Here is an 18,298-nt window from a genome sequence, read left to right as displayed (position 1 = left end):
GAAAATATTGCCACATCAATTTACACTGATAACTTTTGTTTTGGATTGTACAGTTGAGCAAATTGTCTACTTTCTCAAGTTTGACCTTTGTCTGCCTCTGTGATTCCAACTTCCTCTCTTCTTCATCTTCCAGCCTCTACAATGTCAAAGAATTCATTTAAAAACCTAGGCATAAGGGCGAAATCGGTTCTACTGGTGTAAATTTTTCACGCATGTGAAAAATTTATCCTTTGAAAAGGATAAAGTTCTATGTAAATGCAAGATGGCAAGTAAAAAGAAAGTAAGGAGCACCTTTTAAAAAATGGGTATTAATCCCCACTAGATAAAGGCCAGTATAGAATAAATATGTTCTATGCATCTATGCTCACTTTATGGAACTTAAGAGAGAGGGTATGGGGGAGCCCATGAACTGGCAGGCAGGAGTCTTCTTCGCTCCCACCTGGGCTGTGCTTGTGTTAGGAAGTAGAGCACAGTATCACAAAAACTGGATTGGAATCCAAGCTCTAGAGTTCACTAAGCATGAGAGCTTGTACAAGTTACTTATCTTGTAGGTTTTTCATCATAAAAAATGGGACAGCAATATCTATCTCACAGGGCCATGGTGAACAGTGAACAAGGTAATAAATATAAAGTACTTGGTCCAAAGTTTCATCCATAAAATGTGTTTGAAAAAGGTAGTTACTAGTTGTTATTACTACTACTTTTGAAAGAGGTTAGATTATGATGATCTAAATTCTTTTTCAACTTTAAAATTAGTCCATCCTCTTTTATTTTTTTCACATAAAATACTTTTTGCAGAGTTTGGCACCCCTTGAGCTGAGGGTTTTGGGACCTGACCAGATTTATTAAGAAGGGTGTTCTGGAAGTGCAATTGTAAAAATAAACACCATCCTATCTTTACAAACCCAGTTGGCATAGCCAGTATTCTGCCACCAGTGAATCTGCACGTATTATTTCATCTTCAGTTCATACTTACAGAGAACCATCTCAGATAATAAAAGTGAGTGCGAATATTTTTGCAAGCTATTCTAACATTTTTTTTTATTCTAACATTTTGAAAGAGTACTATAAACGTGTAGAAGATGTGACTGTATGATAATGAAATGAATTTTCCTGTGTGTAGTGAAGGCTCATTAGCTTAGAGTCATGCCCTGTATTGTTTTAAAGAAGCCATGTATGACATTTCTCACTAATGGCTCTGTCACTAAATATTTGTCTCTAACTCCCCCAGCCTTTGGGAATGCAGGCATCTTCTCGCATGTAAATTAATAGCTCTGCAGAGTCAAAATGAAGTACCCAGAAAAGTCCTTTGATTTCCTAAGAGCCCAATACAGAGAAAAGGTTCCTCTTCTTAATTATAGATTTGACTAGAGTTAGTGTTTCAAAATTGATATGAAAATGCTTATTTTATGAGAAATAATGCTTTATATAATATTCAGTAAATAAAACTAGGGCCGTGTTTTTAAAGATATTACTATTTACTTCAAACTGTGATTATCACCTAGGGAGACAAGTGGGTACACAGACTTACTTTCTTCATCAAGGAGATTTTCAGCAGCTGATAGTAACCTCATCCTGTCTTCTGGGTTTTCGATTTTTAATTCAATGAGATGACTCTCTTTTATATCCTTTAAGTCTTCTAGAGTCTCATAACCATTGAGCAAGAGTGTTGAGGTATATTCCTATTGATGAAAAAAAAATATGTATAATATAATCTAGTCAGAGTCAAATATTTTAGTTTTCTTTAGATTTAAAGAAAGTGCACAAATGTATATGAAAACAAAAGTGCAGATAGACTTTTGATTAACTTTATTTGTACTGGTTTTTGACACATGAACTCTAAGCCATTTTAAAAAGGGGTATGTTACATGGTCTTTTCCTTTTGAAGGAGAAATATGAAGAAGAAATAATTACCTTTTGTTATACAATGCTAAATGATGGATCAATTAAATGGCTCACCATTCATCCCACTTGGCACGTTTTCACTTCTCAACTAGCTAAATTGACAGAGCTAGTTATTTTTAAGTCTATCAATAAAATGCCTCTAACAATAAAGCATATTATAGCAATATTTCTGAATCTATATCTCATCTTATTAACTTGATTGTAAAAACATCTATTCTCATTAACATTTTGGGGTATGTTTAAAAATGATTTTGAAGCAGATACAATTCTACATGGAAATTATTTTAAGCATTTTGGTCAAAAAAGACCAGGCTTACTGGCCTTACAGAGACTGGGGAAACTCTGAGAGTACGGCCCCCGGGCACCCTTTTAGCTCAGTACTGAATTCACCCCCGAGGTTCACCCATAAACCGAAGATTAGACAGGCCCATAAAATAAAACAAAAAGAGACTAAGCGGGCACAACAGCCCAGGGACAAGACTAGAAGGCAGGAGGGGACAGGAAAGCTGGTAACAGAGAACCCAAGGTTGAAAAGGGAGAGTGTTGACATGTCATGGGGTTGTGAACCAATGTCAAAAAACAATATGTATACTGTTAAATGAGAAATTAGTCCTGTAAACCTTCACCTAAAGTACAATAAAAAAAAAAAATGTAAAAAAAATTCTCAATTAAGCATTTTGGTTGAAAGACATTATATAAACCTAAGTAATCTCAGACTAATTAAAAGCTTTTATTAAGCACAAAAGCACTATAGTTGGGAAAAGTATTGTTTTCTTTTCTGATCATATATATTTTGGTCATCAATATATATTTGTTTAAAATACATAGGCTTTGGATTTCGAAGTCTGCATGTTATTTTTTTATCCTCTGTTCTCTCTAACAGGATAAAAATGTAAAGTTGAACGCTTTTTCAGCTTCTTCAAAAATTCCTCCCACTTTACTTGATCACAATTTCAATATCCTTATTTTTGTTATTAAAATTGGAGAGGAGGAAGTCTAAAAGTTTTAAGCAATCAGGAAGAACTTATTACCAGACCCTCATTTTTTTTTTTTTTTTCACTAAAAATAACAACACAAAAACAGAAGATGTGGTGATTCTTTTAAAAATAATGTATTCTGAAAGGAACACTGACTTGGAAGAAAGAAAACCAAAATTGCCATCCATAAACATTTTATTGTGGGTTGTTGGATAAGTCACTTAATTTCCTTCAACCCTGGTTTTATTACAGTTCACAGAATAAGCAGCAGAGGTAGGATTCAAATCTGTACTTCCACCAAGGAATGTCTCATTTCGGGGGCACTAGGGAAACCATGGTGGCATAGTGGTTAAGTGCTACAGCTCCTAACTTAAAGGTCAGTAGTTCGAGCCCACCAGGCGCTCCTTGGAAACCATATGGTGCAGTTCTACTCTGTCTCATAGGGTTGCTATGAGTTGGAATCAACTTGATGGCAATCAGTATGTACCCGTACGTATGGGTAATAGTAAGACTAGGAGGCTTAGAGAGCGTCTGTAGGCAGAAACATAACTACATAATTTAGAAAAACAAAAAGTTTACTTGGCTTGATGAATTTTGAAAACTATCAAAGCACTTCCGAATTAATTTTAGAAATGAATTGGGATGTAGTAAATTAAGTGAGACTAAGTGTATTGCAGGTATACACCATTTAACAAGGTACGTATTTTCTCAAAAAAAATTACTAATATAGCGAGGAAGAAATATTTACATTATAAACAACACAGTTTTCTTATCACAATAATTTTGGGTCTTACGATCACTATTTTCCAACAATTACTTTTAAAACTATTATATTTAGTTATTTCCTCTAAACTTTTTGATCTCTGCCCTATAGAAAATACAGCTTGTTTTATTTTTTCCTCCTTTCACTTCACTGGACTTCTATCTTTACTCTTCATGCTCTTTTTATCATTCGCATTTACGCATATTCTTTGGGTCTTTTATCCTCCTAGGTATTTTTCATTTTTCACTGCACTTTCTCAACATTAATCTCCACTGTCACTGCTCAGAACCATTAGGGTTTAGTCCAAAGGATGTTATATCAAGACCTGTCCTTGCCTAATAAAGTAATAAAGGAGAAATAAGAACTGTTCTTAGAAAACCCATTTTCCTTTGCTGTAAGCCTTGTATTTTTTCACTCTAAAATAACCCAAATCCAGCGCCGTCGAGTCAATTCCGACTCATAGCAACCCTGTAGGACAGAGTAGAACTGCCCCATAGAGTTTCCAAGGAGCACCTGGCAGATTCGAACTGCCGACTCTGGTTAGCATCCGTAGCACTTAACCACTACGCCACCAGGGTTTCCACTTTTAACTACACTATACAAATACTGAATTAAATGAGAAACACAAACTTTAATTCAAATTACGTACCTGAAGCAATCTGCAGAAATTATGTTTTTTGTTATAAGTTAAAATTTTCATGATTCCATAATAATTGTGAAATTTGAAAAAAAAAATGTAAAGCCAATAATAGTGCTACTTGCAGCTTGCCATAGTGACTAGGGCTGAACTACAAACTCCTATTTGATTAAAAAATTGCTCATAGATTCTCTCTCTTCTAAATTATGCCATCCACATGCAACCCAACTGAACAGACCAAACAGACCCTGGGTTTGCTTACCTGAAGGTGAATCCGCTCTAAGAACTCCTGCAGAGTCTTTGTTTTTTCCCTCTTACTCCTTCTGTGTGACTTTATTTTCTTGGGGACAACCTCCTCTTCTGAGATGACATCCACGTAAATAAATTTAAAATTTCCCACCTTGTTGTTCAACATTCCTGTCCACATTCCCATTGGTGTTTTGCAGATAATGTCTATAATGTCTCCTTTCTAAAGGAAAAGAAAGATCCAAATCTGATTTCAGAGAACCCTGGTGCTTTGACAATTGTTAGAATTTCTATGATTCCATTCATAGAAAGGAGCCCTGGTGGCAAAGTAGTTAAGAACGTGGCTGCTAACCAAAAGGCCAGCATTTCAAATCCACCAGCCATTCCTTTGAAACCCTATGAGTTCTACTTTGTCCTATAGGGTTGCTATGAGTTGGGATCGACTTGACAGGAACAGATTTATTCATAGAAAATTGGAATAATGAGGGGATTATACTAAAGAATTTCAGGGTTAAAAAAAATAAAACTAAGAAGAAACACTCTTAAATGGAAATAATTTACTACTAATGATGAAGAATTCAACATGCTTGAAGAAAAGCTCCTAAATATGCTTGATGACACATTTATGTTTGTGTCATCATATCAGCTTTTCAACTTATATTTATTTGTAGAGCACAATGTAATTTACAAAGCACTTTTGCATGTACTAGTTCATTTTATGTTTACGACAAACCTGTGACATTTATGCATATGTATATATATATATAATATATATATATGAGGCATCATGATTATTATTTTAAGTATTACAATAAAAGAAACATGAACATTAAATGACATCGCCAAAATTTACAGGAAGTTAATGGCAGAACCAAAGCTCAAGACCAACTCTTCTGAATAGAAACATGATGCTCTTTTCACCCATACTGTCTGAGCAATGGGAACCCTGGTGGCCTAGTGGTTAAGAGCTACGGCTGCTAACCAAAAGGTCTACAGTTCAAATCCACCAGGCTCTCCTTGGAAACTCTATGGGGCAGTTCTACTATGTCCTATAGGGTCGCTATGAGTCAGAATAGACTTGATGGCAATGGGTTTGGTTTGGTTTTGTCTAAGCCATATATGTAGCAAAGCTGAAGACATCATTCCTTGAGGGGCTTCCTAATTGGGAAAAGGGAAGAGAGAGGAATCTATCACTCTGCTCATGCTTCTTTTTGATCTGAAAAAAATTAATCTACAATATAAATTAAATCCATCTAAAGTATTTCATTCATATAAAATAATGAAATTGTTCAGAACTCACCAAATGTGTAAGAAAAGCATGCGTGTACCAATTATGTTACATAGTTCTTATTCTAGAGAAGATAACATTTAAGTTGAGCTCTGCAGCCAAGTTTTAGTTGAAGTATGAATGGAGCACATTGGGATGAACAAATGGGATTGGTCTTTTTCTTTATTCATGTCAAGGACCCTAATCGGCTAATAACTGCTAGATATTGGCAAGAGTAGAAAACCACATTGGGGCAGTTCTTTGTAAAGAAAATTGATTTCTAAGCAAATACTCCTTTGAGTCTTATAACTTCCTGCCTCCAGAGATGACATTACAGAGTGTAGTGTTTTTGGCACTGCTAAGGGACTACTCTCAAACAAACAAAGCCATAAGTTTGCTATTAAGAATATATATTTTCCTGCTACTCCATAAATGTGTGTTCTTCAATCTAAAATACAAATTTTATTTGTAATATTAGAATTCAGTACGATTGAAAGATCTGGTCTTTCTGATGTATGATCATCTGCCTTTCTGGCCCTGTGAGCTGTTATTTTGAGTCTTACTGCCTTAAATTATAAGGAGTCAAATCCTATGCTAGATGGCTTCAGCTAAGCAGTGGGGAAAATCCCCTAAAAGATCTACAGGGAGTTTCTAGGCATGGCATCCCTTTGGTGCATTTTTCCTGTTATCTTTTAAGCTCATAAAAAGTACACATTCTAGGAAGGCCCACAGGTGGCCAAGCAAAGACAAAGACCCGGTTTTATTCTGGATAAGACCCTTGATAGAAACAGTAGTTTCAATCCCCAGTGGTAACTGCAGGATTCTCATTGTGTCCTATAACACCAGGAACCATTTGCTGTGGGGTAAATTCCGACTCATGGTAATTTCACGTATATTAGGGTAGAACTGTGCTGGAGCACATCGGGTTTTCAGTGGCTGATTTTTCAGAAGTAGACCACTGGGCCTTTCTTCTGAGGTACTTCTAGGTGGACTGGAACCTCCAACCTTTTGGTAAGAAGCTGAGTACATTAACTGCACCACTGAGAGACTCCTATAAAAAGCTCCACAAAAATCACCTGAGGCAGGACCAATGGTAGTGCACAGTATTGTGGGGAAGGTGGCAGGCTAACCTGAGTCAAATGTGTTTAGTGTGTACTTTTCTACTGCCCTTCCACCTGTGTTGGTTACTAGGCTATGAGAACACTTTCCCTAGGTCTTGAACTTGGACTTCAAATCATTTCATACAAACAAGTAAGGAGGTAAGTGAAGGGAACAAGTTCCTAATTCTCCGAGCTGAGCTTACTCTGATTTGATAGCATATTAGGGATAAATGGAAGAGTTGAGTGCCTTGAGTGTTAGGTAATAAAAACATCCATAACTTATTGTCGTTATTAGTTAACACAGGTTAACTAATTTTACAATTTATGTTCTTTTAAGTGTAGAATATTGTGATATTAAATAGAAAAAATTAACATCTACAATATATTTCTTCTGTTGGTACTATTGTTGCCAGACCATCACAATCCTTTCAAGTTGCAACCCCTGAATGAAATTCTTTGATGTGCTGATCCTTTTGCCACTCAGATTGTATAGACAAATGAACATCTTAAGCCTCCTAAAAGGGCCCAAGGAGTCCTGGTGGCACAGTGGTTAAGAGATTGGCTGCTAACAAAAAAAGTCAGCCACGAGCCACTCCTTGGAAACTCTATGGGACAGTTCTACTCTGACCTATAGGGTCACTATGACTTGGAATCGACTAGACGGCAATGGGTTTTAAAGGTCCAAAGATAGTGTAATTGTAGTGCATTAACTAGAGTGTGTAAAGGTGTGAGAAATAACTAAAACTCTATAGAGATAAAGGAAAGTCTGATGCCCCTTAATGGGTTTCTTTGATTTTACTTTAAAAACTATTAGCATATATCCTTCTGTGCAAGGGAGGTGACAGAGAAGTACAAATATTTCTGAACCTCCTCCGTGACTATCCTCTGCTCAAATGTTTGGCCTACTTAGGACTTAGAAAATTTGGGTGGTACTAAATGGTCCAATGTTTCCAAAAGAAAGGATGACTCAGACTTGAGACCGCATTAAGTAAATTTATTAAAAGAAGCTCACATGAACCACATATGTGCCTGACCATTCCAGCAGACCTTTAGTGGGAATGGTATAGCTACTTCTAAATAGTGCTGGATTATAAGGCAGCATAAACCAAAACCAAAACCAAATCCCTTGCCATTGAGTCAATGCCAACTCATAGTGACTCTATAGGACATAATAGAAATGCCCCATAGGGTTTCTTAGGCTATAATCTTTATGCTAACCAAAATGTTGGCAGTTGGAATCCATCAGCTGCTTCTCAGAAACTTATGGGGCAGTTCCACTCTGTCCTATAGGGTTGCTGTGTGTTGGAATTGACTCAAATGCAATGAGTTTGGTTTTTGGTTTTGGAATCTTTACAGAAGCTGGCTGCTGCATCTTCCTCCCACAGAACAGCTGGTGGGTTCTAACTGATGATCTTTAGGTTTGCAACTGAGAGTTTAACCACTGTTCCCTCAGGGCTTCTTATAAAGCAGGATACCAAACCAAAAACTAAATCCATTGTCATCGAGTTGATTCCAACTCATTGTGACCTTGTAGGAAAGAGTAAAACTGCCCCATAGGGTTGCCAAGGCTGTAACTCTTCATGGAAGCAGACTGCCACATCTTTCTTCCACAGAATGGCTGGTGCATTCAAACTGCCCACCCTTCCATTAGCAGCCAACAGCTTAACCACTGCACCACCAGGGCTTTTCATAAAGCAGCATAAAACCCATTCCCATTGCCATCAAGTGGATTCCAACTCATAGTAACCCTATAGGACAGAGTAGAGCTGCCCCATAGGGTTTCCAAGGAGTACCTGGTAGATTCGAACTGTTGATCTTTTGATTAACAGCCATAGCTCTTAACCACTGCGCCACCGGGGTTTCCATAAAGCAGCATACCACAATGTAATTCAAAGATAGGATTTGTAATTACAAATTCATCCCTTAGGAGATGGGGGATGGTGGGCAAGTGGCAAATACTCTGATCGTGTTTTCTTCTCTAGGAAGTGATGCTAACCTCATGTACCCCGTAGGCTTATGGTGCAAGCATTAAGTGAGATAACATAAAGAAACACACTCAGTGCAAAGTGGAGTTTGAATGTGTTGATTGAATCTGAATAGAAGGCAGAGAGCTTTCTCATATGAGAGGATTTGGTAGGCAGAACTCTAAGATGTCCCCCACCCCTCCCAGTTACTTATACTTGATGTGCACACCCTGTGTCATCCCATCCTTTTGAGTGTGGTGGGACTATGAATATGATGGATTTCACACTCATGATTATATGACCCAAGTTAGCTGATTTTCAGTTAATTAAAAGGGAAATTATTTGAGTGGGTTTGACTCAATCGATTGGAGCCCTTAAAAAGAAAAAGATTTGAGGCATCAGTGAGCTGGTCTTTTGCTAGCCTGAAAGAGTTAACTGCCATGTTGTGGAGAGGGTCATGACCTTGGGAACTGAGAGTGGTCCCCAGATGATGTCCAGCAACAGAGCAGGGACCTCAGTCCAACAACCACAAGGAACTGAATTCTGTCAACAAACAGTGAGCTTAGAAGAGGACCCTGAGCCTCAGAGGAGTTCACAGCCATGGCTGGCACTTTGATGTCAGCCTGGTGAGACCTTTAGATAGAGAACCCAATTGAGCCATGCTGAGGCTTATGACCTACAGAACAGAGAGGTAATAATAAATTTGGGTTGTTTTAAGCCTCTGAGTTTGTAATAACCAAAAAAAGAAAAAACAAACCCATTGCCTTCGAGTAAAGTCTGACTCACAGCCACCCTACAGGACAGAGTAGAACTGCCCTATAGATTTTTCAAGGAGGGCTTGGTGGATTCAAACTGCCGACCTTTTGGTTAGCAGCTGTAGCACTTAACCACTATACCACTAGGGCAGTATAAAATTAATAGAGGGTAAAAGTAAGAAGAGGGGATTCAGGAGGGAATATCATTAGAAGAAAGATCTCTAGTTACCCCTGGCAACCAACTTAATAAGTGCTGGTTGAGCCCTGCCAACACTGGTTTCCAAAGACTTTGCTCTGCTGGCCTCTTGCCTGATATCTCCATCTTCTTTCTTTCCCTCTCTTTGGCTTCATTATCTGTACTTCAACAAGTACCAGGCACAGGTGGGCACCTCCAACAACCTATGAGACTCTTAGTTTTTGGAAAATTCCTTCCTCCCTAGCTAGGCTCTGAATCTACATTATCTAACAGCAACTAACAATCAAAGCCTGAAAAGAGTGACCCCCCCCTTTCCCCACCTCCGCTCTTGTCATAGTAAACCAGTTCTCAGTTCTACTGTTGGGAAAAACACACTCACACCTCCAGTTCCCACTGCCTATACTTCCTTAAACAGACCACACAACACAGTATTTGGCAAACCACATGGAAAGCAGATATGGTGGTCACTCACCTTGATTTTGAGGGAGTCGGTATCATAGGGGCTTGGTGTAAAATCTGTGTGCACTCTAGCACGACCACAGAATGGTCCTGTATAGGGAGCTTCATCATCAAGCCGAAAGCTGTCCCGGTTACTTGTACCATCTGAACAACTTGTTACTCCGCCTGATGAAAGCAGAGGTTAAGAGGTCGTCTTACAGAGAGCTCGTAATGCTTTGAACCATCATCTGGACACAAATGAGGAATGAATATATTGAAGCATTGGATGGCTGCCTTCTCCAGGTTTTCTAATGCTTGATTCTTGTTTCTTGCCACTCTGCATTAGTGACCTCTCTCCTCTGAGCTATTTCTAACCTTTCTCCAGCCAATCTGGGTCCAACCACTAACCCAAATGTCCTCTCACTTCTGTCTCTGTGATTTGATCCAGGAGCGCAGTGTATTGGAACTTGCTAGAGAGGCAGGTGGTATATGTTTAACCCTGTATAAGCCAGGCAATTAATTTTGTACATATAAACCAAGAAAGTGACTCTGTGTGATATCGATCGCAGAGGGGTCAAGGTGTGAGACTGCAAGGTTCACTATAACATATCACAAAAATATCCGCTAGACTTCCTACGATGTACCAAATGCCATTCCGAGGCAACATCTCTGCATGTAAAAGGTGGCACTTTTGCTCCTGAAGTGTGATGAGACGAGGAGGAAGTGGGCCTGGAAGTCTGTCCCCCTAAGTGGTTCAAACTTGTTCTAAACGGGGCTTTCTAAACTGGTCCAAATCCTTGTTCACTGGTTCTCTTTCTTTCTGATCTTCAGCCGGAAAGAAAAAAAGAAAACAAAGAAAGAGAAAAAGAAAGAGAGAGAGAGAGAAAGAAAGAAAGAAGATGCCAGCCTTTGCTGCCAGCCTAGGGGCAAGAAAGATTCTCAGTGGCGTTAACTTCCAGTTTCTTCACCATTCTCAGTCATCAGCTCACTTCCTCCTTCAGTCCGGCCCTTTGGTGTTCTGTTCATTGTGAGGACAGCTGCATTTCACTACCACACCTTATGTAAATAAGGTAAAGATTTTTCTAGATGCTCCAACTTGTATATGAACTGGTGTGAAAGAAAGGGGAGTAATCTAATCACAGAAGTTACTTCATATATGATAAGAGTTAAACACGCTCCCACGGCTTCACATCCTCCCTTCCATGACTAGCTCAGATCCTGGCTTTTCACGGTACATTCTAGTTAATAAAATTCTCCCCACGTTCCAGACCACTGTCTAGAATTTTAAAACTTGCAGCAAGAATGAGTATTAATAAAATCTAAATTTCACACACACACAAATAGATTCCTCAAATGTTTCCGTACTAGTTATTTTCACAAAATAACCATTGTACAGCCGAAAGTGGAATGGGAATAAAATTCACAATATTTGAAACATCTGGCCTTTGTGATCCATCTTCAGTAACGGGAAAGAGTCGATTTAAATGGAAATGGAAAATAAACTTTGCAAAAACATTTAAAAGCCCTGAAAAGATTAGAGGGATATGCAACAGTTTGCACATAAAAAGCCCTAAGGCACCCTGCAGTATCAGTAGTTCTGTCTGAACATTGTAGCAGGATATGTGACTAAATCCTGAGTGCTTTCGCTTCTCAGAAAAATATCAATGTTCATTAAAAAAGCCTTGTTGGACATTTGCTAACGCCTTTTTGTCCCCGAATTGGTTACACTCAACCATTTAGTATTTATATATTGTTTTTACTTACTAATGTTGGATCAAGACCTAAAAATTAAGAATGGATGTGAATGTCCTGCACTTTTCAGAATGCTTCAGGAAAAAAGGAGAGAAAAAATAAATGAAAGAAAGGAAAGGAAGAAAAAAGAGAGACTGAAGGTGAGAAAGGAAAGGGGGAAAAGGAGAGAGAGAGGGAAGGACTGAGTAAAAGGGAGAATGAGCCAGGAAAAGGAAGAGGTAGAAGGGAGGGAGGAAGAGGAGAGAGAGCAGGAGGGGAAGGAAAAGGGCAGAAGAGACAAGGGAGATGAAGGGACAAAGAAAAAAAGGGGTTTCATTTATTTAAATTTAAACAATTAAAAAAAAATTTGACACAACATACTTCACCTCTCCCCGGCATATATTTTTATTTGGGGGATGCCAATCTGATTACCCAACATAACCTTTTTGGAGCATCTCTCGATAGCCCTGCTGACTCTAGTGTTAAAAGTTTTAAAACAATACATAATTCTGTCTCATGTATTATGTATCCTTCTGGACAATAGCAACTCTATATAGATTCGATACACCCTACATTTTTACCATTTCTCTTATCAAGCACTGGAACCTTGGTTGCTAATTTGATAAACAAGAGCACACAGGAGCAAAGGAGTTGTTTTTAATTAACTTAAACTGGACCTCACATCTAGAATCTTGTCACTTAGTCTGTAGCCTTACTTGATGAGCTCTGCCCACTGTAGAGACTATCCATGGAGTCACTGGCTTTGAGGGAGACCTTCTCAGTGTGGGTCCCAATTATGGGGTCACTGTTCCGACACGAGTGGGTATCCTCTCCATCTTCCTCATCCTTCGGTAAAACATAAAGTATCACAGGTTAAATGCAGAGAACAGACTTCCATGGAGATGTTCACTATGTGCGTTGATTTAACAAACAAGACATATTTCAGCAGTAAAGTAGTTAGGAATATATCAGCACAAAATATGAGCATGATTAATCTTTAGTTGAGTTCCTAGCAAAACATTTTACAGTATACTCGGGAAAATTCTTTAGATAAAACCAGTGTGGAATTCAACTGAAATTATAATGCTTCATTGTTGCAAATTAGGATGAATAGCTTATCAAGACTTCTTAATCAGAGACGGTAGACTTATTGACATCTGTGCTTTATCTGTTATTCAACACAAGTTTATAGAATACCTTCTATGTACCAGGCACTTTTTTGGGCACTACAGATTCTCTCGTGGCACAGTGGTTAAGAGCTCGGCTGCTAACCAAAATGTCGGCAGTTCGAATCCAGCAGCCACTCCTTGGAAGCCTTATGGGGCAGTTATACTCTGTCCTATAGGGTTGCTACGAGCCTGAATCGACTGGACAGCAATGGGTTTGGTATTTGGGTTTTACAGATGCCGTAGTAAACAAGACGACAGGCTCCCTGCTCTAATGAGGTACAACCTAAAATATTAGGCTATGTATGTATGTTCGTGTTCATTTTGATACATATGCTATGAAAAATATAAAATTGGTGATGTGATACAAATTGGCTACTAGCATTAGGGTTGGGGAAGGCTGGCTGATTTAGATGGGGTAGCTTCCAAAGATCTCTTAAATAAGGTAATTGTACTAACTTCTTTACGTGAATAAAAAAAAACGTAATTTATGTAAAGATTTGATGGCAGAGTCATCCAAGCAAAAGGAACAGCAAGTAAAGAGAAATTAAATTTAGAATTAGCTTGAGTTGTACGGGCAAAAGCTACAATCCCAATGCCACTGGCGTTGTGTGGGAGAGAAGTGTTAGGATAGGAGTTCAGAAATGTAGATTGGAGCCAGATCACGAAGAGTGTTATAGACCACATGAGGTGGTCACGAACATGTGTCACAGAGATCTTTTGCTGCAGGGACTCTATGTGACTGACAACCACACCAAGTGCCTCTCTAGACTCACCACGGAATTTGCCCTAAGGCCATGCTCCCAGGCAATGACTGATACAGTCAGGATCCATTCAAGCCATTTTGGAAGGACCTGAGACTGGAGTAAATGAGAATTTTGGCTCAAGGGCTTTCCATCAACCTGGCCAAAGCTTTCTCAGAATGGTGTTGCAGCCTGAGACCCTCTTTTCCCAACCCTTCTTCCTTTCCCAACCCTTCTTCCTTTCCCATCTCTTTTCACAGACGTCAGACCTGAATTACAGCCTGAAAGCACTCCCTGTCCGTCTCTCTTCCTCCCTTTTATTTTTCACAGGAATTTTCCTCAATAAATCTTTATCTTGGGGTCTGCTTCTCAGAGGACCAGAACGAATGTATCATAGTAATGGAGTGCATTGTGAAAGCATTGCGAAGTTTTTAACAGGGCAGTGATGTTGTCTGATTTTCACTTTTCTAGGTCTCTCTAACTTCCATGTGGAGAATGGATTTTATGAGACTAAGAGTGGAAGACAGGAAACCAATTAGATTATTATGGCAATCCAGGCAAGAAAGGTTGGTGACTATGTGTAAAGCAGGAGCAGTTTAAATGGAGAAGAGGCTTTAGATAAGCTTTGGAGTTAGAACCAATGTGATATGCTGACATGAATTGCCGTGAAAAGTAAGAGAACAAAATCATTTAGAATGGTTCTTAGGGTTTTTTTTCTTGTTTGTTTCAACATGTAGGATTATGATGGTCTTGTTTATTGTACTATATATATATATATATATATATATATATATATATAGGCAGAAATGTAGAGAATCAAGGTTTCAGTTTGCAGTTTGGTATATATAGGTATTCCCTGACTTACAGTGGGGTTCTGTTCTGATGACACCGTCATAAGTCAGTTCTGATATAAGTCAAATATTTCTTTTTTTTTTAGTTTTCGTTATTATTGCCGTTTATTATCAGTGTCTTTATAAATCCAATCTTTATTTGTCTTTGTGGGTTGGAAACATTATATATAAACTTACAGATATATTTCCACATGCAAAAGAATGAAGTTGGACTCAACACACACCGTATAAAAAAATTAACTCAAATGGACCATACACAAAATTTAAGCTAAAACTATAAAACTCTTAAAAGAAAAAAACATAGGAGTAAATCTGCATAACCTTAGGCTAGGCATTGATTTCTTAGGTAAGACACCAAAAGCACAAGCAACAACAACAAAAATAGATAAATTGGACTGCATCAAAATTTGAACCTTTTGTGCTACAAACGATACCATCAGGAAAGTGAAAAGACAACCCACAAAAATGGAGAAAATATTTGCAAATGATACATCTGATAAGAGACTTGCATTCAGAATACATTAAAAAAAAAAAAGAAACTCAACAATAAAAAGTCAAATAACTCAATTAAAAATGGGGAAATGATGCAAATAGGTATTTTAAAAAAGATACAAAAATGGTCAATAAGCCCATGAAAATATTCTAAACATCATTAGTCATTAGGGAAATGCAAATAAAAACCACAATGAAATTCCACTTCAGACCCACTAAGGTGGCTAGAATCAAACGACGGACAATAAAAAGTGTTGACAAAGATATGGAGAGATTAGAACCCTCATACATTGCTAGTGTGAATAAGAAGCAATGCATCTTCTTAGAAAAAGTTTGCTAGTTTCTCAAAATATTAAACACAGAGTTTACCATATACCCAAGAGAAATAAAAACCCAGGAAACGTATATCCACACAAAAGCTTGTACACAAATATTTACAAGTAGTGTTGTCCATAAGAGCCAAAAAGTGGAACAAGCCAAATGCCCATAACTGATGAATGGACAAATAAAATGCAATATACCCATTCAATGGAACATTTTTTGGCAATCAAAAGGACTGAAGTTCTGATACATGCTACAACATGTGTGAAATGCTATTCTTCACATACAAACTGCGTGATTATTCTGAGCCTCAGTTTCTTCCATTAAAATGGAAGTTACAATACTTTCTTCTACCGAACTTATTGGCATAATGGATAAGGAACAAAATAAATGCTTAAGTACCTTGTGAAACATTAACTGCTTCTATGTCTAGAAGAAGAACCTATTCAACATTTTAAGAAATTTCTAATAGAAAAATATAAGTGATTAAGAGAACGCACTTACCTTGTCCTCAGAAAGGGCTTTTATGTATTTTTTACCCATTTTTTTCTTCATGGTCCAGGAAATAGCTCTCATTTTTTTACCCAGACTTTTATTTTGTTCTCCATTTTCATGTATGGGTTCACCATCATACACCTAGTTAGAATTGTTTAGAAAAGACAAAATAATAACCAATAAAAAGACTTCATAATAACACTTTGGAGAAAAGATTTCGAGTTTGTGGACTTTCTATACCTTATGCCAAATGACTGGGACACGGAATGTATTTTCAAAGTGGTCCAGGCCCATTTACCTGTGTTACAAACTCGAACCTAAGTTGCACATCTGCACTATTTTTATACAATTTTGACTATTTTTAGATCTGTGTAGAAAAATCAGTTCTGTTTTTTTGTTGGTCAAAATAAAATTAAATACCAATTAGGTGTGTGAGTGGTTATGTCCATATAACCAAAACCAGGCCAAACCTGTGGCCTTCAAGTTGATTCTTACTCAGAGAGACCCTATAGGGTGGAGTAGAACTGCCCCATAGAGTTTCCAAGGAGCAGCTGGTGGATTCGAACGCCAACCTTTTGGTTAGCAACTGAGCTCTTAAGCACTGTGCCCCCCACCCCCACCAGGCTCCATATAGTTGGGGTATATTTTATTGCAGACTTTAGAAATGGCCATAGCATCAATCTGTGCTCAATGGGAGTTAAAATATCCTTTTGCTTCTTATAGAAATGGACACGGTCATGGTTATTTTTAAGAAGTTTTGGACTTAATTAAATCCACAGAGAGGCTGCAATTTTTTTTCGCCTTAACAAATTTCTCACAATCTCAAGCAGTAGTAAATACAAACTTCTTCAAGCCATTAACACAGAAATTTTCATGTAATTCACATACTGAACTCATCAAATTTTTTATTTGGGCTACTTTTGCCTTGTTAAACTGATGACTTCCCATCTAACGTTGGAAAAAACCAAGTGTTCATAGCCCACGTGTCTCTATAACAGAAAAAAGATGATTTGATGCAATTAATCTAATATATATTATAAGGTAATACATATTATGGAATATAAAGCCTATATGAAAATTCTGGTGGTGTACTGGTTAAGTGCTATGGCTGCTAACCAAAAGGTCAGCAATTCGAATCCACCAGGCACTCCTTGGAAACCCTATGGAGCAGTTCTACTCTGTCCTATAGGGTCACTATAAGTTGGAATTGACTTGACGGCAACGGGTTTGGTTTTTGGTTTTTGAAAGCCCATATGAACTAAAATAGTCTCTCCACATCACCCCTAGCTACTTATCAGGCCTCCCTTGCTCACTCTAGCAGTGAGCAAAATGCAGTCCCCAAACCAGCAACATAGGCATCACCTGCGGACAAAAAAAAAAAAAAGCCCTTTGCCATCAAGTTGATTCTGACCCATAGGGACCTATAGGACAGAGTAGAACTGCCTCCTAGGGTTTCGAAGGCCGTAATCTTTACAGAAGCAGACTGCTGCACCTTTCTTTCAAGGAACAGGTGGTGGGTTTGAACTGCCAACCTTTGGGTTAGCAGCCAAGCTCTTAAAGGCTGCACCAGTCACGGCTCCTTCCACCTAGATTCAATCTGTGTGTTAACAATCTCCAAGTGATCCCGATGGTCGCTAAAAGTTTGAAAAACTCTATGCTATTTTATTGCCACAGTAGTCGTCTTGCTGTTTCTCAATCATATTCCCACCAAGATTTGTATTAGCTTTTGCTGTTGGCTTCCCCTATTGTTGGGTGCCATCAAGTCCATTCTGACTCATAGTGACAACATGTGACAGAGTAGAACTGCCCATAAGGTGTTCTTGGCTGTAGTCTTTACAGAAGCAGATCACCAGGTCTTTCTCCCGCAGAGCTGTTGTGTGGGTTCAAACCACCAACCTTTCAGTTAGCAGCCTAGAGGTTAACCATTGCATCACCAAGGCTGGCTTCCCCTAGATATCCGTAAACACTTTCCTGCTTTCATCTTGTCTCTACTCACGTGTCATGTAATTGGAGAGATCTTTTCTGATTGATCAGCCAATTTTAAATAGTACACACTTACCCATACACTATGTATATTTATCCTGATGTAGTCTTCTTCTAGGCACTTAACATTACTTTAACATTACTCAATAATGTTTTGTTTGTTTGAATATTGTCTACATTTCCCACTATGATGTATGCCCCATGATACTAGAGATTTTGTCTATTCTGTTTATTCAGAGTTTCTAGAATAATTCTGGAGTCCCTGGAT

The 18,298-nt window shown here is 38.2% G+C and overlaps 1 protein-coding gene across 1 annotated transcript in view; it reads right to left on the bottom strand.

Annotated features, from left to right (window-relative positions):
• The window catches only part of LOC126061808 (SAM domain-containing protein SAMSN-1), a 60,532-nt gene that overhangs the window by 13,411 nt on the left and 28,823 nt on the right, over positions 1-18,298 (bottom strand). Inside the window, exons 3-7 of the mRNA XM_049858593.1 lie at positions 16,057-16,188; positions 12,696-12,825; positions 10,283-10,434; positions 4,545-4,751; positions 1,532-1,682 (exon numbers count right to left, since the gene is read on the bottom strand). Of these exons, the coding sequence (XP_049714550.1) occupies positions 1,532-1,682; positions 4,545-4,751; positions 10,283-10,434; positions 12,696-12,825; positions 16,057-16,188 (772 nt within the window). The remainder of the gene's footprint in view (positions 1-1,531; positions 1,683-4,544; positions 4,752-10,282; positions 10,435-12,695; positions 12,826-16,056; positions 16,189-18,298) is intronic.

Source organism: Elephas maximus, chromosome 18 (genome assembly GCF_024166365.1).
Source record: "Elephas maximus indicus isolate mEleMax1 chromosome 18, mEleMax1 primary haplotype, whole genome shotgun sequence".
Lineage (NCBI taxonomy): Eukaryota > Metazoa > Chordata > Mammalia > Proboscidea > Elephantidae > Elephas > Elephas maximus.
This window is presented reverse-complemented; position numbering and strand designations above follow the sequence as displayed.